Source organism: Mesocricetus auratus, unplaced genomic scaffold (assembly GCF_017639785.1).
Source record: "Mesocricetus auratus isolate SY011 unplaced genomic scaffold, BCM_Maur_2.0 Super-Scaffold_100691, whole genome shotgun sequence".
Lineage (NCBI taxonomy): Eukaryota > Metazoa > Chordata > Mammalia > Rodentia > Cricetidae > Mesocricetus > Mesocricetus auratus.
In genome coordinates this window covers 19036473-19052869 of record NW_024429267.1, presented here as the reverse complement: position 1 = coordinate 19052869, position 16397 = coordinate 19036473, and the positions used below count along the sequence as shown (strand labels likewise).

Here is a 16397-nt window from a genome sequence, read left to right as displayed (position 1 = left end):
TGTGCATTTGATAAAATGCCATCAATTATCGAATTATATTTATTAATCACTGACAGCATAATCATGAGACGTATTCATGTGACCAACGAGCATCTATTCTTAGCAGGAAGATTGTTATTTGAGTCTAAGCAGGTTGGCTAGGGTTGGTATTATATCGAGGGGAATGGACAATGGTAGCAGTGAAGGCAAGGAGGCAGCAAATGAAAACCCTAACATAAAGTAGGTGAGGGGCAGGGCTTGGGAACACTGTTGGCATGGAAACACTGCCTGAAGGTTACTACATTTGCTCTTTAGGTTGCAAAGTTTTGTTCTTTGTGAATATGGTAATTTTAAATGTGAAGGGGGCTGAAGTGCTGCTGTTACAAAGTAAAATGCCTGTTGTAGAGTTTCGATGATCTAATACTGTATTTTTAAGATCACTTTGGTCCATGCACCCATCAGTCAGTAAATGTCAAAGGCACATTTTTCATGTTATTTGAAATTTTAAAATAAATATATTGTCTAAAACCAAATGAGACCATGGTGACCTTATTGACTTTTATATATGAAAGAAGGTATGTGCAGTTTCCAAAGTCGGATAGTTATTCTAAAGCTATTATGATGAAAAAGAATAATCCTTAATAGAAATTTCCTTTTATTCCTCAGAGACTCTCTCACACACAAAATAAATAAATGTATTTTTAATTAAAAAGAAGTAACATAAATCCTTTTATCACCTTCATATTTCACTAATAGCTTGACTACACATACAGTTTCCAGTTAAAAGCAATTTTCTCTCCACTACTTTTAAAGAATCTGATCTTAGATGCTGGCTTTTTCAGATGGCTGCATAGTTGTCCTCTCTCCTATGTTTTGGTGTGTATACATTAGTACTTCATGCTTGAGTGTGTGTGCACATGTGTGCATTTTGTTCTTGTCCTCCCCAACCTCTGGCTTTTCTGATCTTCATATTCTATAATGAGTCTTGTAGGAGTAATGTAGATGTCCCATTTTTGACTGACTGTTCTTTTGACATTTACTCTCTGCATCTGTCAATTGTGAGTTTCTGTGTTAACCACCAACCACTGTGTGAAGAAACTTCTCTGATTAACTACACGAATCTGTGGGTATAAAAATACAAATTTCTAGGACAATTTGATTCTCTGTCCCTTTAGCAGAATATTAATAGTCTTTACCTCTGGGGCCTGTGAGCTCCTCAACCATGGCTTTTGACCAAGTTTACAGTTTGGCTAAGAAGAATAACATCTTAGAGATATGACTTTAGTTTCAACCTGCCATTTTCAGACCTGTCCCTAAGTCTATCCTTTGCTGTATCCTTTGTTCCATATCTAAGCTTCTGAGGGCCTGTGGACCAACAGGTGTGCTTCATACTGATTTCATCCTATAGCTTCTTCAGATTACAGCTTCCTCTGTCCACTTTAGTTATAGTACATCTGGTTGTTTTTCACAAATTTGTTGAAGTTGATTATCTCTCTGTCTAATCTATTTGGGGCTTAAACTCCTTTTAAGATTTTATGGTAAACATTACTTTTTTCCTGCTTTGTGTTTTGTTTTGTTTTGTTTTTTTGGGGTTTTTTTTTTTTTTTTTTTTTTGGTTTTTCGAGACAGGGTTTCTCTGTGGCCTTGGAGGCTGTCCTGGAACTAGCTCTTGTAGACCAGGCTGGCCTTGAACTCACAGAGATCCGCCTGCCTCTGCCTCCCAAGTGCTGGGATTAAAGGCGTGAGCCACCAACGCCCGGCCGAGAAAATGGTCCTACCAGACTGACTTGTGTGGCATTTTCTTAATTAAGTGGGGGATGTGGGGAGGGCCTAGCCCACCTGGGTAGGTGGTCTTGAGAGTAAATAAGAAAACAAACTGAGCAAGTCATGAGGATCAAACTAGTCAACAGCACTCCTCTGTGTCCTCTGCATCAGTTCCTGCCTCCACATTCCTGCCCTGTTTGAATTCCTCCCCTGGCTTCCCTCAGTGATGGACTGTAATATAGAAATGTAAGCTGAAATAAACTCCTCTCCAAGCTGCTTTCGGTCATGGAGTTTTATCACATTAATAGAAACTCTAAGACACAAATTGGTACCAGGTGGTGAGGATATTCCTATAATAGACCTGGTCATTGTGAGGGGACTTTGGAACTTAGGGCTAGAGAAACAACATGGAAGTAAGAGTGGGGCAGACAATGAAGGCCTGGTTTGTGAAATTTCAGGGATAAGTTTGAGAGTTTTAAAGACGCTTGTGGAGTCTGATCATCTGGAACTGAAGAGTTGACTGTGATTAACGAGTGACCAACACCACCAAATAAAAACCTTAGCTTTACTAGGATAGTTGATGCTGGTTATCTGGAGTTGAAAAACTGGTAGTGGTTAAGAAGAGAACAGTAGCTGGGCTTGGTGACACAACTTTTAATCGCAGAGGCAGAAGGATCTGTGAGTTTGAGGTCAACCTGGTCCACATAGCAAGTTCCAGGATGACATAGACCATGGGGTAGGAGGTGATGAGGGGCAGCAGCATTTCCTTGGGGTTAGCTCATAAGACCTGTGGTCAGTCAACAAGATCTGTGGTCCAGAGGTGGCCAAGTCTACAACTCCTGGCAGCCAACTTGGTAATGTGCCAGAGTTTCCAAGGTGATTCTGGTCTTTAATACATAAAGGGGCCATGGAGAGCAGTCAAGACTTAACACTGGAAGAGGGCATTGGTGAATGTGTAGCCTCAGTTGAAGTAGAAGCCCTAGGACTGATAAGAGTTATGGGTAGAAGTTTAGGTGTAGCACCATGTAGCAAGGTCAAGTCCCTGGAAAGAACCCAGATGAGGCTATAGGTAAAGGTGCAACCAATTGCCGTGGAGACCCCAATATTTTGGAGATGTCACTATGATGTGATGATCACCAAGCATAGCAGCATCCCTGGAGTGGAGCTGCTTGGGTGTGTGCCTCCTACAAGATAATCTATGTGTTATGTATGACAGAGCCAGAGAAATGTCATTGCCAAGCCCTTTGGAGCCCAGAAGATAATATGGGAATCCCAAAATTCTGACATTCATGCTATTGGACTTTGGTTTTGATTTGATTGTGACTGCCCTGGCTATTCCCTCATGGAATAAGAAACCATTTTGATTTTAATTTTACAGGAGTTCAACAGTTGAGATACTTTGAACTTTAAAGAGACTTTGGAGTTTTAGAAAGTTTTGAATATTTTAAGGAGACTTTGAACTGTGCTTAGATTTTTAAAGACTGTAGGACTTTTTAACATTGGAATGTTAAGCTTCATATGGTGGTGCATGCCTTTAATCCCAGAATTTGGGAGGCAGGATCAGGTGAATTTCTGAGCTTGAGCCTAGTTTGGTCTACAAATTGAGTTCCAGGACAGCCAGGGCTGTAAATGAGAAACCATTCGGCCGTTGGTGGTACACGCCTTTAATCCCAGCACTTAGGAGGCAGAGGCAGGCAGATCTCTGTGAGTTCAAGGCCAGCCTGGTCTACAAAGCAAATGCCAGGACAGGTTCCAAAGCTACAGAGAAGCCCTGTCTCAAACAAACCAAATAAATAAACAAACATAGAGATCTTGTCTTGAAAAACAAAGCCAGGCGGTGGTGGCTCACACCTTTAATCCCAGCACTCGGGAGGCAGAGGCAGGTGGATCTCTGTGAGTTCGAGACCAGCCTGGTCTACAAGAGCTAGTTCCAGGACAGCCTCCAAAGCCACAGAGAAGAACCCTGTCTCAAAAAACAGAAAAAAAGAAAAAACAAAATGCTGGAATGTTTTATATTGTATTACTTTATATTGATATTGATATTGCTGTGAGATTTAGGGGATGAACAAGAAAGGAAAGGTTGTGGTCTAATGGTGATGTGTTTGTGTCAAGCTGACAAGGAGTCAATTGTGCTGGCCAGTTTTCTGTCAACTAGACACAAACCAAAGTTGTTTGGGAAGAGAAAACATCAATTGAGAAAGTGCTCTCACCAGATCGGATAAGTCTGTGGGATATTTTTTAAATTAGGGATTGGTGTGAAATTAATTCACATCTTGTGAGTGGTACCACTCCTAGGTGGGTGGTCCTGGGAATATATAAGAAAGTAAACTGAGCAAGTCGTGAGGAAAAACCAGTAAGCTGCACTCCTTTGTTGTTTCTGCATCAGATGCTGCCTCCAAGTTCTTGCCTTGAGTTTCTGACTTGACTTCCTTCGATAATGAACTGTGATGTGGAAGTGGGAGCAAATTAAATCCTTTCCTTTCCAAGCTGCCTTTGGTCGTGGTGTTTCCTCACAGCAATAGAGACCCTAACTAAGACACTAGATACCCAATGAATTGTTCATGTCTGCCAAGCCAAACAAATTTACCTTGATCTCGATACTTCTTACAGGCATGTTCCTTTCCTTTTTATCCTGTGTATCTGGCTTGTGAATAACACCGGATTTTTCTCCCTACTTATTTTCCTTAGTTTCCTTTGTATATATTAATTATGCTCACCATATAAAATATTGGGAGTTTTAGAGATTGTGGTCTGGACTCATACACATACTTCTGGAACAAAAGAAGCATTTTTAATGCCTTATTTGTTGCAGACAGTGACTTATTGTGTACCCCTGGATGGCTTTGAACTCTGCATGTAGAGCAGACTGCATGTAGAGTCACAGAACTCTACCTGCCCCTCCCTCTTGCGTGTTAGGATTAAGATGTGAACTACCATGCCTGGCCTAGTAAATTACCATTTTCACTACTATCTTTACAGTGGATCTTTATGTGTATTCATTGATATCTCTCCTGAGCTCTAGGTTATTTAGTATTTCTCTTGAAAAAATGATTGATATTGAATTAGACTGTTAATAACACAAAAGTAGTAATCATTCCATATAATCCTGGATTTTCTTTTGTTGCTGATGGAGGTGGAATGGATATTGGGGTTGTGCCCAGACTCTACTGGGCCACATACAACCCCTATCCAAAGAGTTTCTTTTATATTACTCTCCATGGATTGCTGAATAGACTGACTCTATTATGAATTAATGTAGAAACCCTAAGCTTTTCAGCTGCTTAACCTAAATAAACACACTACTGTTTTTTTCAAGGTACATGTTTTTTAATGTGCTATCATATGTATCCACTCATCTATGTCCTGCTGCTGTTGTTGCTGAAGTTCAGCCTCCCTTCTTTTTTGGGTTATTACAGAACCTTCTGACTCCCTGGCCCTAGTACCTTGGGTCCTCTCCAGCTCTCCAACCTTTAATTACAGCTAGCATTATCTTAAAATGGAATTTGTGTTCTAAACCTGCACTCCTTAAAGCTGTGAGTGGCTCCAAGGCACCTTCAAAATGATACCACACTATCTGTTCCCTTCCCTCTACCTGTGTATGCTCTACCATCTACCAAGAGTTTTATTGATCTCTTGTGTTCATCAGTAATAGCTTAAGTAGTATCAACATAGAAACCACAATCATCAAAGATTTGATTGAGAAAAGTAAAGAAATGATCCATCAATCCAGCTGTGATATACAATAAAGGGAGATAGTAGTAATCTGGAAGTAATGACACTAGACATTCTAGTTTCTCAGACAGGGCCTTGATTAAATTTGTACTCAGTATATAAAATGACGAGCAACTTCAAAATTTTGCATCTGGAGTTAAATCTCATGTAAGCATTACTCAAAAGAGCCATTCTGTAATATAAAAGAACAAGAACGAATATCAACAAAGTTAAGCAACATCAAACTGGTATTTTGGAAAAGAACCCATTTTGAAAGTTAACTTATGGGTCATTGGATAAATGCAGATTTCTGGTAATAAATTTCCAGCATACATAGGAGGAACCAGTGAGGTCTGATAGACCAAGGCAAATTTCAGCCACAATTTTCTTTTATCTTTTTTTTTTTTTTCCTCTCAAGACAGGGTTTCTGTGTAGCCCTTGCTGTCTTGAAACTCTGTGGAGACCAGGCTAGCCTCCAATTCCTAGATCTCCCTGCTTCTGTCTCCCAGCTCCTGGGATTAAAGGTGTGTGCCACCACCACCTTGCTTCAGCCACATTTTTTATCCAAATAATGATTTAAGAATGCAGGCGGATCTCTGAGTTCAAGGTCAGCCTGGTCTACAGAGTGAATTCCAGGACAGCCAGGACTGTTACATAGAGAAACCCTCCTCAAAACAAACAAACATCAGAATGCAGAAACAAGGAATTAGTAAATAACCTTGGAGTTGACAAAGCTGTGGAAGGAGGCCAACAAATGGTAGTTGTTTTTGCTTTTATATGTAATAACTTTTTGTGTGGGGGAGAGGGTACTATTTGTCAAGAAATATTAAGCATTTTTAGATTCCATCTGGATACTGGGAATGAGTGGTAACAGAAGAGAAGATGGAAACAAAGATTTTGCAAAACTCCAAGCAAGAGATGTTGCTGGCATGGCCTGCAGTGGTGGTATTGCAGATCATAAATGGTCAGATTAGATGTTGAGGTTGCACCTATAGAATTGATCCTGGTAGTAAAATGTTTGGGGGAAATTGCCGAGAAGGTGTAACAATAAAAAATAGAAAGTATAAGATACTTTAGGATGTACATTAGCCATCTAAAATATTTCTTGAGTTTAAGGAAAATGTCAGTTCACATTTAGAGAACGGTAGGATAGTTTGAAATTTTGGTGTTGAAAGGATGAGAGGCCAAGCAAAAACTACAGGGAGCAGTGTGAAATAGTACTTCAGCAGAATGTGCATGGAAGCCTCACTAAAACCCCCTTGTTTCAAACTCATGTTGCTATTTTCCTTGATGGTTTATTTCCAAATTAAAATGTACTCTAAGGAATTGAGCAGCTGTGTTATTTGTTGATAATGCAGAAGCTTGCCTCAAATGGGATTTTAAAAAGTAGGACCAAAGAAAGGGCATACAGTTTAGAGAAGTCTGTTTTTATTCTGGAGGAGAGAATGGGATAGTGAATACTTTGCACATGTGCTCTCCTTTTTCAAATGGAATGTGTTTGAGATGAAATGATCCTCTAAAGAGAAAAGTGTGTTGTCATAAAGATCTGTATCGGCAGTAGGTCCTTTTAATGTGAACTCTTGGTTCTTTTTGGACAGTCAGTATTCCTAGGTCTGTCAAACAGTATGCATTTACTGTTGGTGAGTGGATTTACCTCTAATTTAGTAGTGCTAGGGGAATGATAAGTATACAGTCTATCTTGGGGAAATTTGTAGCCTGTGGTGAAACAAGAGAAAACAGCACAAACTAAGGAATTCCAACTACAGAAAATAAATGTAGAAAATTCCCAAGACCCTAACTATTGACATATATGGTAATTACACTCAAAGATGTGATTACAGCACTCGGGAGGCAGAGGCAGGCAGATCTCTGTGAATTCGAGGCCAGCCTGGTCTACAGAGCAAGTTCCAGGACAGCCTCCAAAACAATACAGAGAAGCCTGTCACCAAAAACAAAAACAAATAAACAAAAAAACAAAAGATGTGATTACATTCAGAGGTGGTAGAAAATAAGTTGGCCCTGATGGGTGTGTATAAGTTTGGTGGGGAAGAAAAATTCAAGTATGTTAGGTTAACGGGCAAATTAACAGACTAGATAAAAGGACAGGTATTGTACAAGAAACCCCAAGAGCAAGTTCTTAGCACAAAGGAGATTTATTTGCCCCAGTGGGACAAAGACAGGAGATAGAGAATGAGGGAGGAGAAAGGAGCAAAAGGGAGAGAAAAGGATAGAGAGGAGACAAATGGGGTCCACAGGCAAACGACAGTTTATAAAAGGGGAAACCTATGTTAGGGTGAAGTGTTTAATTCTAACTGGGCGTGTTAATTAAGTGAAACAAAAGAGAGCTTTTGATTGCTGGACTTCAGTACTTTTATGGTTGGACATAGGTAGTCAGTCTCAGAAGGAGGAAGTGACCAAATATGGGGATAGACCCTGGTGACTAGCTCTTAAGAATGCAAACCAATTGTGCATGCCCTTAATCCCAGCACCAGTCTGGCCTACAAATCAAGTTCCAGGACAGCCAGTCCCTTACATAGAGAAACCCTAACTTGATGGGGAAACAGAAAAAAAAAAAAAAAAGTAATCTGTTTTAGCAAGGCAGAGGGAATGGGAGAAGGGCAAAGCCTGCCAGAGCCATGCTTGCATGTTTGGGTCCGCTAGAGCCCCTTCAGTAGGTTATGAAGAAGAAAAATACCTTAGGATTTGAAAAATCTAAGCATTAAGCATTACCAGTTTTTATTCCTACACCATTGTCGAACCCATTTATCATTTGCTTTTACATAAAATGGCTATGAGACATTTCTAATTTGCAAAAGGATGGAAAGATATTTGTTGTAGTGCTGGGCAGATTGGTTTTACTTGTACATACATAGGGTGAGCAGAGACAATAAAGGAGGTTGTAAGAAGGAATAGTTAAGCCGGACTGATGCAAAACGCTGACAGCCTATCTGGAAAATACGCGCACGCCGGCCAACTCCATAGAGTGTAGTCGGAGAAAGCAAGACGCAATCGATACTTATGTTGAAACTCAATTAAAAATATACTCCCCTCTTTCCAGCGTTTTCCCAGACTCATAATGAAGCCAGCCAATTCCAGAGTCTGGGAACACAAAAAGCGCTTCCAGCACGCGTAGTTTAGCGTAAGAAAGTGCTAGATACCCGTGGATACCAACACTGCCTTTCCCGGTATGGTCTCGGCACGAAGACTTAACACTTCCCACTTTCATCTGTGGAAGCCAAACCCCCAAACTGGACTGTATCCGTGTTGAGCGTTTGCATTTTTAAGCTTGCACGACGTGTAAACAATGGCTCAAAGAAAGGCCTTCTCAAATGACTAGCGAATTTCCGGAAAGTCTGGTCTCCCACTGACTCCCCCAAAGAGCGAAGGGCTGCAGACATCACGCGTCTGGGTCGCAGACAGCCTCTGCTTTCTTCCAGCCCCAGCTCTGAGAGCGGCCGCTGACCCAGAATGGCACAGATGGATCGGAAGGCAGGCGGGATAGAGAGGCCGTTGCGAGCAACCGCTCTAGCTCGGTTTCTCGTCTCTATGGTCGCCAGCGCGAGTTCCTCGCCCTCCCCCCCCCCGCCCCTCCTCCAGGAACGAGCGCTCTTTCTGGACGCACGCGCGGTGCCAGGAGGGAGTTCCGTTTCCGGCCCGGTGGCTTCCGACTTTTGGCGTTCGGTAGTCGCGGTTGGTGGGTAGCAACTGAGCCAAGATGTTGCGGAATCTGCTGGTAAGTAGCTTTTGGGGTTTGCCTGGTGCTGGGGTGTCCGGGCGGAGGCTCAGGGACCCCGACGGAGGCCCGTACTGGAAGTGGGCAGAAGACAGCGGCGGGAGTCACCTTGGCCGCGTCCTCTTGCCCTGACCTTCCGAATACTCTCCGCTCGTTATCGCCGGGTAGACGTAGAGGGGAGAGCATGACCACATTTGCTTGCCTAGTCACTACCGTTAACCGGCGATTATCGGTAAGATTGTATCTCTGATGTAGGCTCGGGCAAGAGGGTTGACACCTGGAAACATTAGGCGGAAAAGTGGCTTTTGTCATTTGTTTTGTATCATAGTGAAAGGATATAAATTTACACGGGTATTATCTGCATCAGAAGTAAGCTAAAGAACGAAATTACTCAATTTTGGTTGGCATTTAAAGGGTATTCACGGCTGAAGTGTAATGGCGTTTCCGAGTTGCCTTTTAACACCTCTGACTGGGTTTGTGAAGTATTTTCCCAGAAATTAAAAAGATGTGATTTGATTTTCTTTTGTAATTATTTAACAGTTTTAGTAACTTAGAATTACCATTTAGAAAGTGGACTGCATGTTAACTGATTCAAGTAAAAGCAAGACGTACACGCCATTAGAATCTTCTTAGGTGGCTAGGTGTGTAACTGGTAGGGTGCTTGCCTAGCGTGTGCCGTCCACTGCAAAAATAATCTTGAGTAAGAATCTTTCGGGTAGCCCAACCCCCCCCAAAAGCGGGGCGGTGGTGGCACATGTCCTTAATCCCAGCGCTTTGGAGGCAGAGGCAGGCAGATCTCTGAGTTCCAGACCAGACTGGTTTACAGAGTGAGTTACAGGACAGCCAGGGTGACACAGAGAAACCCTTCTTGAAAAACAACAAATCTTTCTGGTTTACTTTTCAGTGAAGTATTCAGCATATGTGGATACTAAAGGAAAATGTTTGAACGTTGTCTATCTTTTAAATTTATTTTTTTCTGTGTTTCATTGTGCTTTGTTCAACAAAAATAAAATGCTATTGATTGATTTCAGGCACAGGCTATATAGGCCATGGCTTCTGGAGACCGCAATTCATAGTGTGAAACACAGAGCAGAGGAGAGACAACATCTAGAAAGCCTGGGATTTAGTATTGATGAGTTAGATATGGTTTAACTCAGTTTCCTTTCACTGTGTGAAGGACTGGAAATGACCTCAGAAGGTTTCTTTAGGCTCTAAGTCTTGTTTACTCGATGTGGATTTTCTGTCTCAGGCCCTCCGTCAGGTTACCCAGAGGACCATCAGCACTACTTCACGACGGCATTTTGAAAACAAAGTTTCAGAGAAACAAAAGCTGTTTCAGGTACTGAACTATTTTAGGTGACCATTACCTGTAATAGAACTCAGAAAGTGAATTTAGGGAGCAAATCCAGAGGTCTGCTTCTTAGAGCCTCTTTTGTATAAGCTCGAGCATATGGGACTCTTTGGTAACTGGTTATTTGCTATATCCAAGAAGTGCCTGGGGAGGTGGAAAACATGCATAGGTGTGTGTGTGTGTGTGTGTGTGTGTGTGTGTGTGTGTGTGTGTGTGTAATTTATGATGAATTGGCATTCTTTGGGAAGTAATTGTATAGGAACAGGAAAATAAAAGGCCCAGAAACAAAAAAAATGTATGTTGCAGAAATTTAGTAGATGTTACAAGGCGTAGCATACCTACAGGAAAGAGTAGAGTAAATAATCTTAGGTGGGGAAGATTTCTAAGGAAACTTCAAAAGACCTGAAGAGAGCAATCAAGCCCTAAAAGTATATGATTTATCTCTGTAAGGAGAAGGAACAGATGGGTAGTTTTTCCAAATATGGTTTTATCATTTGAGGTCTGTAAGAAATGCAAATCAAGTCAGCATAGCTGTCTGGACAAGGAATACTCCTATGGAGTGCTGCAGGCATTTTACTCCTGACTGCTAACCCTCTATTCAGTTCCCTTTGCCCTAAACACCTTCTAGCTAGTGGATTGGGAAACTGCAGAGATCTGGACTTCACCTTTTTGTGGAGCCAGAACATGATTTCTCTGGAGATCTAGATGGAGGGACCACTGCTGGCCCCTATCTGTTGGTGGAGCAGAAGTACTGCCATGTGGTGATTCCTTCAAAGCCATGAAGGCTCCAACACTGTTCTTCCAGCCCCTTTCTGGACACAGACTTATACACCAGCTTGACCATATGAGTGTCACCAAGAAATGGTTGTAACCATGTCATTGTTTTTCGTTTTATAGATTTAAAGCTACATTACCCTGACTGTAACTGTTCTTAGAACTGAAAAACTATAGCTTCTATGTCAGCTCTTGGAGCCAAGTCTTCTTAAAGCAAACAGATTGAATGGCAACCCCACTCCCTGTGCTCTAAATAGAAAGATTTAAAACATTGTATTTGTCAGGCAAACAGGAGATATAATACCATCCACAGGGTTTCCATATAAGCTAAAGCTAAGCAGGAGTATATTAGGGACAGAAGTTAATCTAGTAGTTGAAACATTGTAAACTAATCACATACCCTGTCATCTAAGGCACCCTCTTTAAGACACTTTAGAATACATGCATATATATATATAAGAAAATAGATGAAAGATTTTAAAGAACCCAATCTAGAAATTGCTAAAGGATTGGCTAATTCAGTTAAGACATTTTTCAGTTGGTAGAATATTATGTAGCCATTGAAGAGAGATTTGAATGGATTTAGAAGCTGTTTTTGAAAATATTGTATAACATCATTATATAGCATAAGCCATTCTATATATTAAATATATATAACTTAGGAGAATTGATAAATATAAATCTTAAAAATGGTGATATGTACCATACTGTTAATAGTTGGGGAAAGGCCCAATGGAACATGGCACTTAACCTTTATCAGTAATTAGATTGTGAATGATTTTTGTCTTGTGATTTATAACTTTTTCCTAAGTAAAATTAAAGTGGTTAAAGTATTAATATGTATTTCATAAAACTAAATTCTTAAGTAGATAAGAGTGAACTAGTGTTATAAACAAAGCCTCTTGCCTTATTTTATAAGGGGAAAAATCTTCCTAATGATCAATGGGCCTTCTATTTACATTGTTGTATTCAAGGGGTAATTGTTCCTGCTCTGAAGTTTGTATAGTCCTTAAGATATCATTACGTCTTCAGTTAGCTTGAAAACGATGCTGTCTTTTAAATGTTTGTAATTTTAAAGCAGTAGAGAAAGAATAAAAATTATAAGCCTCTTAAATTATTTAAATTCTGGGAGTGTCAGGAGCTATTGGATTTTATATGAATAATTAATATTCTGACTCTTAACTGGAAATAAGTGACATATGTATCAATGTCTTTGTTTTTTCACCCAGGAGGATAATGGGATCCCAGTGCATCTGAAGGGCGGGACATCTGATGCTCTCCTCTACAGACTTACAATGGCTCTGACACTTGGTGGTAAGACATTGTTTGAGTGTTTCCAGGGCAGGAGCAGCAGTGACACCTTCCTTACTTTTGCTGTGGCTGTGTTTATTGCAGGTAGTCTGTCTGTCTGCCATCTCACAGCACCTCAGATAAGCAATTGAGAGGCCACTTAGAATATACAACCCAAGAGCAATCTGACCTTTAAAACAGGTTCACTCGCAGATTTGTGGTTCGCTTTCTGTGAGTGTCCCTTTCCCCAAACATTCACACTACCCTGCCTCCAGTAGTAGGGACATTCAAAAGTTTGCATTCATTATGTTGAAGGGTATTGTGACATATCTACCTTTTAAAAATAGAAATGAAGTAATGATGAAACTAGATTAATTTTTTAAAAATTTCATTATCTATCACAATACTTATGTTTGATTAAGAGTTGTGTAGGTGTGTGTCTTCTCACTAGAAATCAAACCCAGGAACTTAGGCACTAGAAGAAAACACCCTACCTCCGAGCTTGTCTGAACAACAGCTTTGCCTTTAACCTTTGAGCTGAAATAAGAAGTGTATGTACTGAAATGCCAGCATCCCTAATAAGTTTTCGTGTGTTTCTCAGGAACAGTGTATGCCATCTATCAGTTAGCCATGGCTTCATTTCCCAAGAAGCAGAACTGACTTCATCCCAGCCTTCCCGTGGTTCAGTTGCATTCAGCGCTCGGACCAGGAATCTGATGAGTAACTGAGCTCTTCTTTGGGGATCAATATTTATTGATGTGTACTAACTGCCACCAATAAAGCAGTCTTTACCATGCTTTGTCTCCCTTTTCACTTGAATGTACAGTACCGAAAAATAAATCAGTTTTGGGTCAGTGCTTGCAAATCTTATGTAAGGGACAAAATTTTTTTAAAAAGTCCTTTGTAAATCTTTCTAAAGCACTGTCATTATGACATTATTTAGGAAATTTTACTTTCAGCCGCTAAGAATTAGTAGGTGGTCTTCAAGGTCATTTGAGGTTGACCCTTGAAAGGATATTGCTTTGCTCTCTGTCCCTTCCATGTGTTCCCAGGGTAAAGTGGTGGTCCTGTCTGCTCTTTTTTCTCTATGCTGAGATGTTAGTGTATTATATCCTAGTATTAGTGTTTACTAGGCTTCTGAGGACTTTTTCTACATCCAGAATGAGTTTTTATGATTTTATTCTAATCCTTAGCATAAACTAAAAATAATTATAAAAGTTAGGGGGATTATAAGGAGTCAGACTTTTCTTTCCTTCTACAGGGTGTACCCTGATAATCTCTTAAAATAACCTACGTCAGAATTAAGGGAAGTGCATGAGTAAGGTTTTTCTTTAGCTTAAATTTTTAGACAAAAAATAAAAAAAATTTAGAAAGCTTGAACTGTTTGAAATAACCAAATTAGTCTTTGCTATATGAAAACATGGAGGTAAAGTTTTCTCAAAAGGTTGCCAGTTACTGATAATTTAATCTTAGATTCTGAAGTTTAAAGGGTTGCTGGATGGTAGTGTGTGTCTTGCTAGCTTAGGAGGAAGTAAACAGTAGAGGTCTTTGAAAGCTGAGAAGGTTCCCCAGTGACTTAGAACCTGGACCAAGCCATAGTCTCCTGGTGAAAAGAACCACTGATGATGTCTTGAAAAGAATGGTAGCATTTTTTTTCAAGCAAGAGGGACTTTAGTTAATTTTCATAAGTGATTTAAGGTACTTTTTGTTTTGGTTTTACGAGACAGGGTTTCTCTGTATTGTTCTGGAGGCTGTCCTGGAACTCATGCTGTAGACCAGGCTGGCCTCGAACTCACAGAGATCCACCTGCCTCTGCCTCCCGAGTGCTGGGATTAAAGGTGTGCGCCACCAACGCCTCCGACTGCTGGTTCTTTTTTTGTTTGTTTGTTTGTTTGGATGCTGGAGACAAACATCTTTATTAAAGATACTACCAAAATTTTGTCAAACATTTCAAAACAGATTTGTAAACATAATGCTTCCCTTTTCAACCAGCAGCACTTTGAAAAGACGATACAAGACAACACAACCTGAATCAACATTAGTTCAAAATCCTTATATTTTGACCACATAACTTATGTTCCCACATGATAAGACAAGAGATAGTTTAAATCAACATTAACAGATAAACTCCATGAAATGAAAGTTTGTGCTGTTCAATGAATCACAGTATGTTATGGGTAAATATATCTACTTTTTGTATTCCTGGTATCCAGGATGAAAAATCTTTAATATACATCTGATGTAGGTAATAGCTTCTTTGCATATCTCTCTTCAGAAATACTTTATAGCAGTATATAAGTAGGTTACCTACACATTTAATTTTATCATTTGCCCCAAAACTATATATTTCATTTTTATAATATATCAATTTTTTTTGCCCAACATTAATAAAGCTGACAAACTGTTGAAATGGAAATGCTTTTTTCTTCCACAATAGAAGTAGCAATTTGACAGAAACAAATAAACATCACCAATAACCTGCTATAACACTCATCAGTTGTTTAACCTGAGTGTCCGGCCTACTGAGTAGCCGCTTTTCACCTTCCTGCAGCTCACACACACGCACACACACTCACACACACACACACACACACGTTCTGACGCTGGTAGGCCACAGTGTGTTTCCCGTGGCTGTCGCACAGGGGAACAGTGCAGCTACTGATTAACCACACAATGTACACAACTAGCCATTGCAATGGGGGGTTTAACTTGCAGGGCAGGTTTAACACTGGAGAGCCAGTCAGCCCTTTGTGTGTGTGTGTGTTGTGTATGTGTGTGTATGTGCATAGAAAACTACACACATATTCAAACAACTTTCTATTTTTCAACCCTTGAATTGTGTGCAAATGTCTATATATTCTACCATTTAAGGCAAAGAGTTTGCATTAAGAAAGGTCAGAAAATAGGCTTATGAAAAGCATTTCAGTTTGCACATTACTGTTTTGTTTTTAAATACAAGCAACTCTTAAGTGTGGACATTGCATCCTTGATACCTAAATTAAAAAAATCATCTCTAATGACAAACACAAGTTTTCAAGGAAAAATTGATTTGAAGTATAGACACTGGATCCCCACTATCTAAAACACTGCTTCTATTAACAACTTTGGGGATTGGGGGGGGGGGGACCAGAAAAAGAAAGCAGCTTTAAAATCCAGGGAAGCAAAGTAGGATGAGGAGAAAAAAAAAGTAACTCAAGTTTACTAATACTGAAACTTCCAACAAGCAAAGTTTCATCTTTTAGAATCTAAAGCAACTCATCTGGAATTTTAAATAAATAAGTTTTAAGTTTTATTCACATCTTCTGGTCCAAGCAGAGTTCTAGTGCCATGACTCTGCTTGCTGTTGGTCAGATTCACCTATTAGTCTTTTGATGTGAGCCAGCTTGTTATGAAGATACTCGCATCTGTACTTTTCTTCATGGTAATTGGGACTGGACTGCTTGATCTTCTGATATTCTTGTAAGACTTCTTCATGAACATTCTGGTACTCTTTTGAACCTGGAGAAAGGCGCTTTCGTTGTGCATCCAGCTTACTAAATCTCCTGGCTACAGTTTCCATCCTGGCATGCAAAGCTCTGTACTCATCATACTCAGCGTTGAAGTCATCTTTGTATTTCTGGCGTTGCTCATAGGAGACAATAGCAATATATTTCACCAAATAATCTGGGAGTTCAATTGTTGAAGCAGGCTCCATGGAGGCTGTGCAACCTTCTTTAACTCCTTCACTGGGATTCAGACTGAAGTCCCTCAGCTTGGCAGCTTCTTCTCTCTGAAGGTCTTCCTCCTTTTCCTCCA

At 40.2% G+C, this 16397-nt stretch overlaps 1 protein-coding gene across 1 annotated transcript; it reads left to right on the top strand.

The window, feature by feature from the left end:
- The first annotated feature begins 9035 nt into the window (after positions 1 to 9035).
- Positions 9036 to 13398, top strand: LOC101841805 (cytochrome c oxidase subunit 7A2, mitochondrial). The gene is made up of 4 exons (XM_005073701.4): positions 9036 to 9187; positions 10437 to 10526; positions 12542 to 12626; positions 13204 to 13398. Exons 1-4 carry the CDS (start codon positions 9170 to 9172, stop codon positions 13260 to 13262), a joined length of 252 nt encoding a protein of 83 aa, XP_005073758.1. The 5' UTR covers positions 9036 to 9169; the 3' UTR covers positions 13263 to 13398.
- The last annotated feature ends 2999 nt before the right edge of the window (positions 13399 to 16397 follow it).

What these genes read in the sequence shown, in the direction of transcription:
- LOC101841805 (XM_005073701.4), top strand. An exon ending in AGAAACAAAAGCTGTTTCAG is followed by an intron (nt 10,527 to 12,541) that starts GTACTGAACTAT and finishes TTTTTCACCCAG; the next exon opens with GAGGATAATGGGATCCCAGT. An exon ending in AATGGCTCTGACACTTGGTG is followed by an intron (nt 12,627 to 13,203) that starts GTAAGACATTGT and finishes TGTGTTTCTCAG; the next exon opens with GAACAGTGTATGCCATCTAT.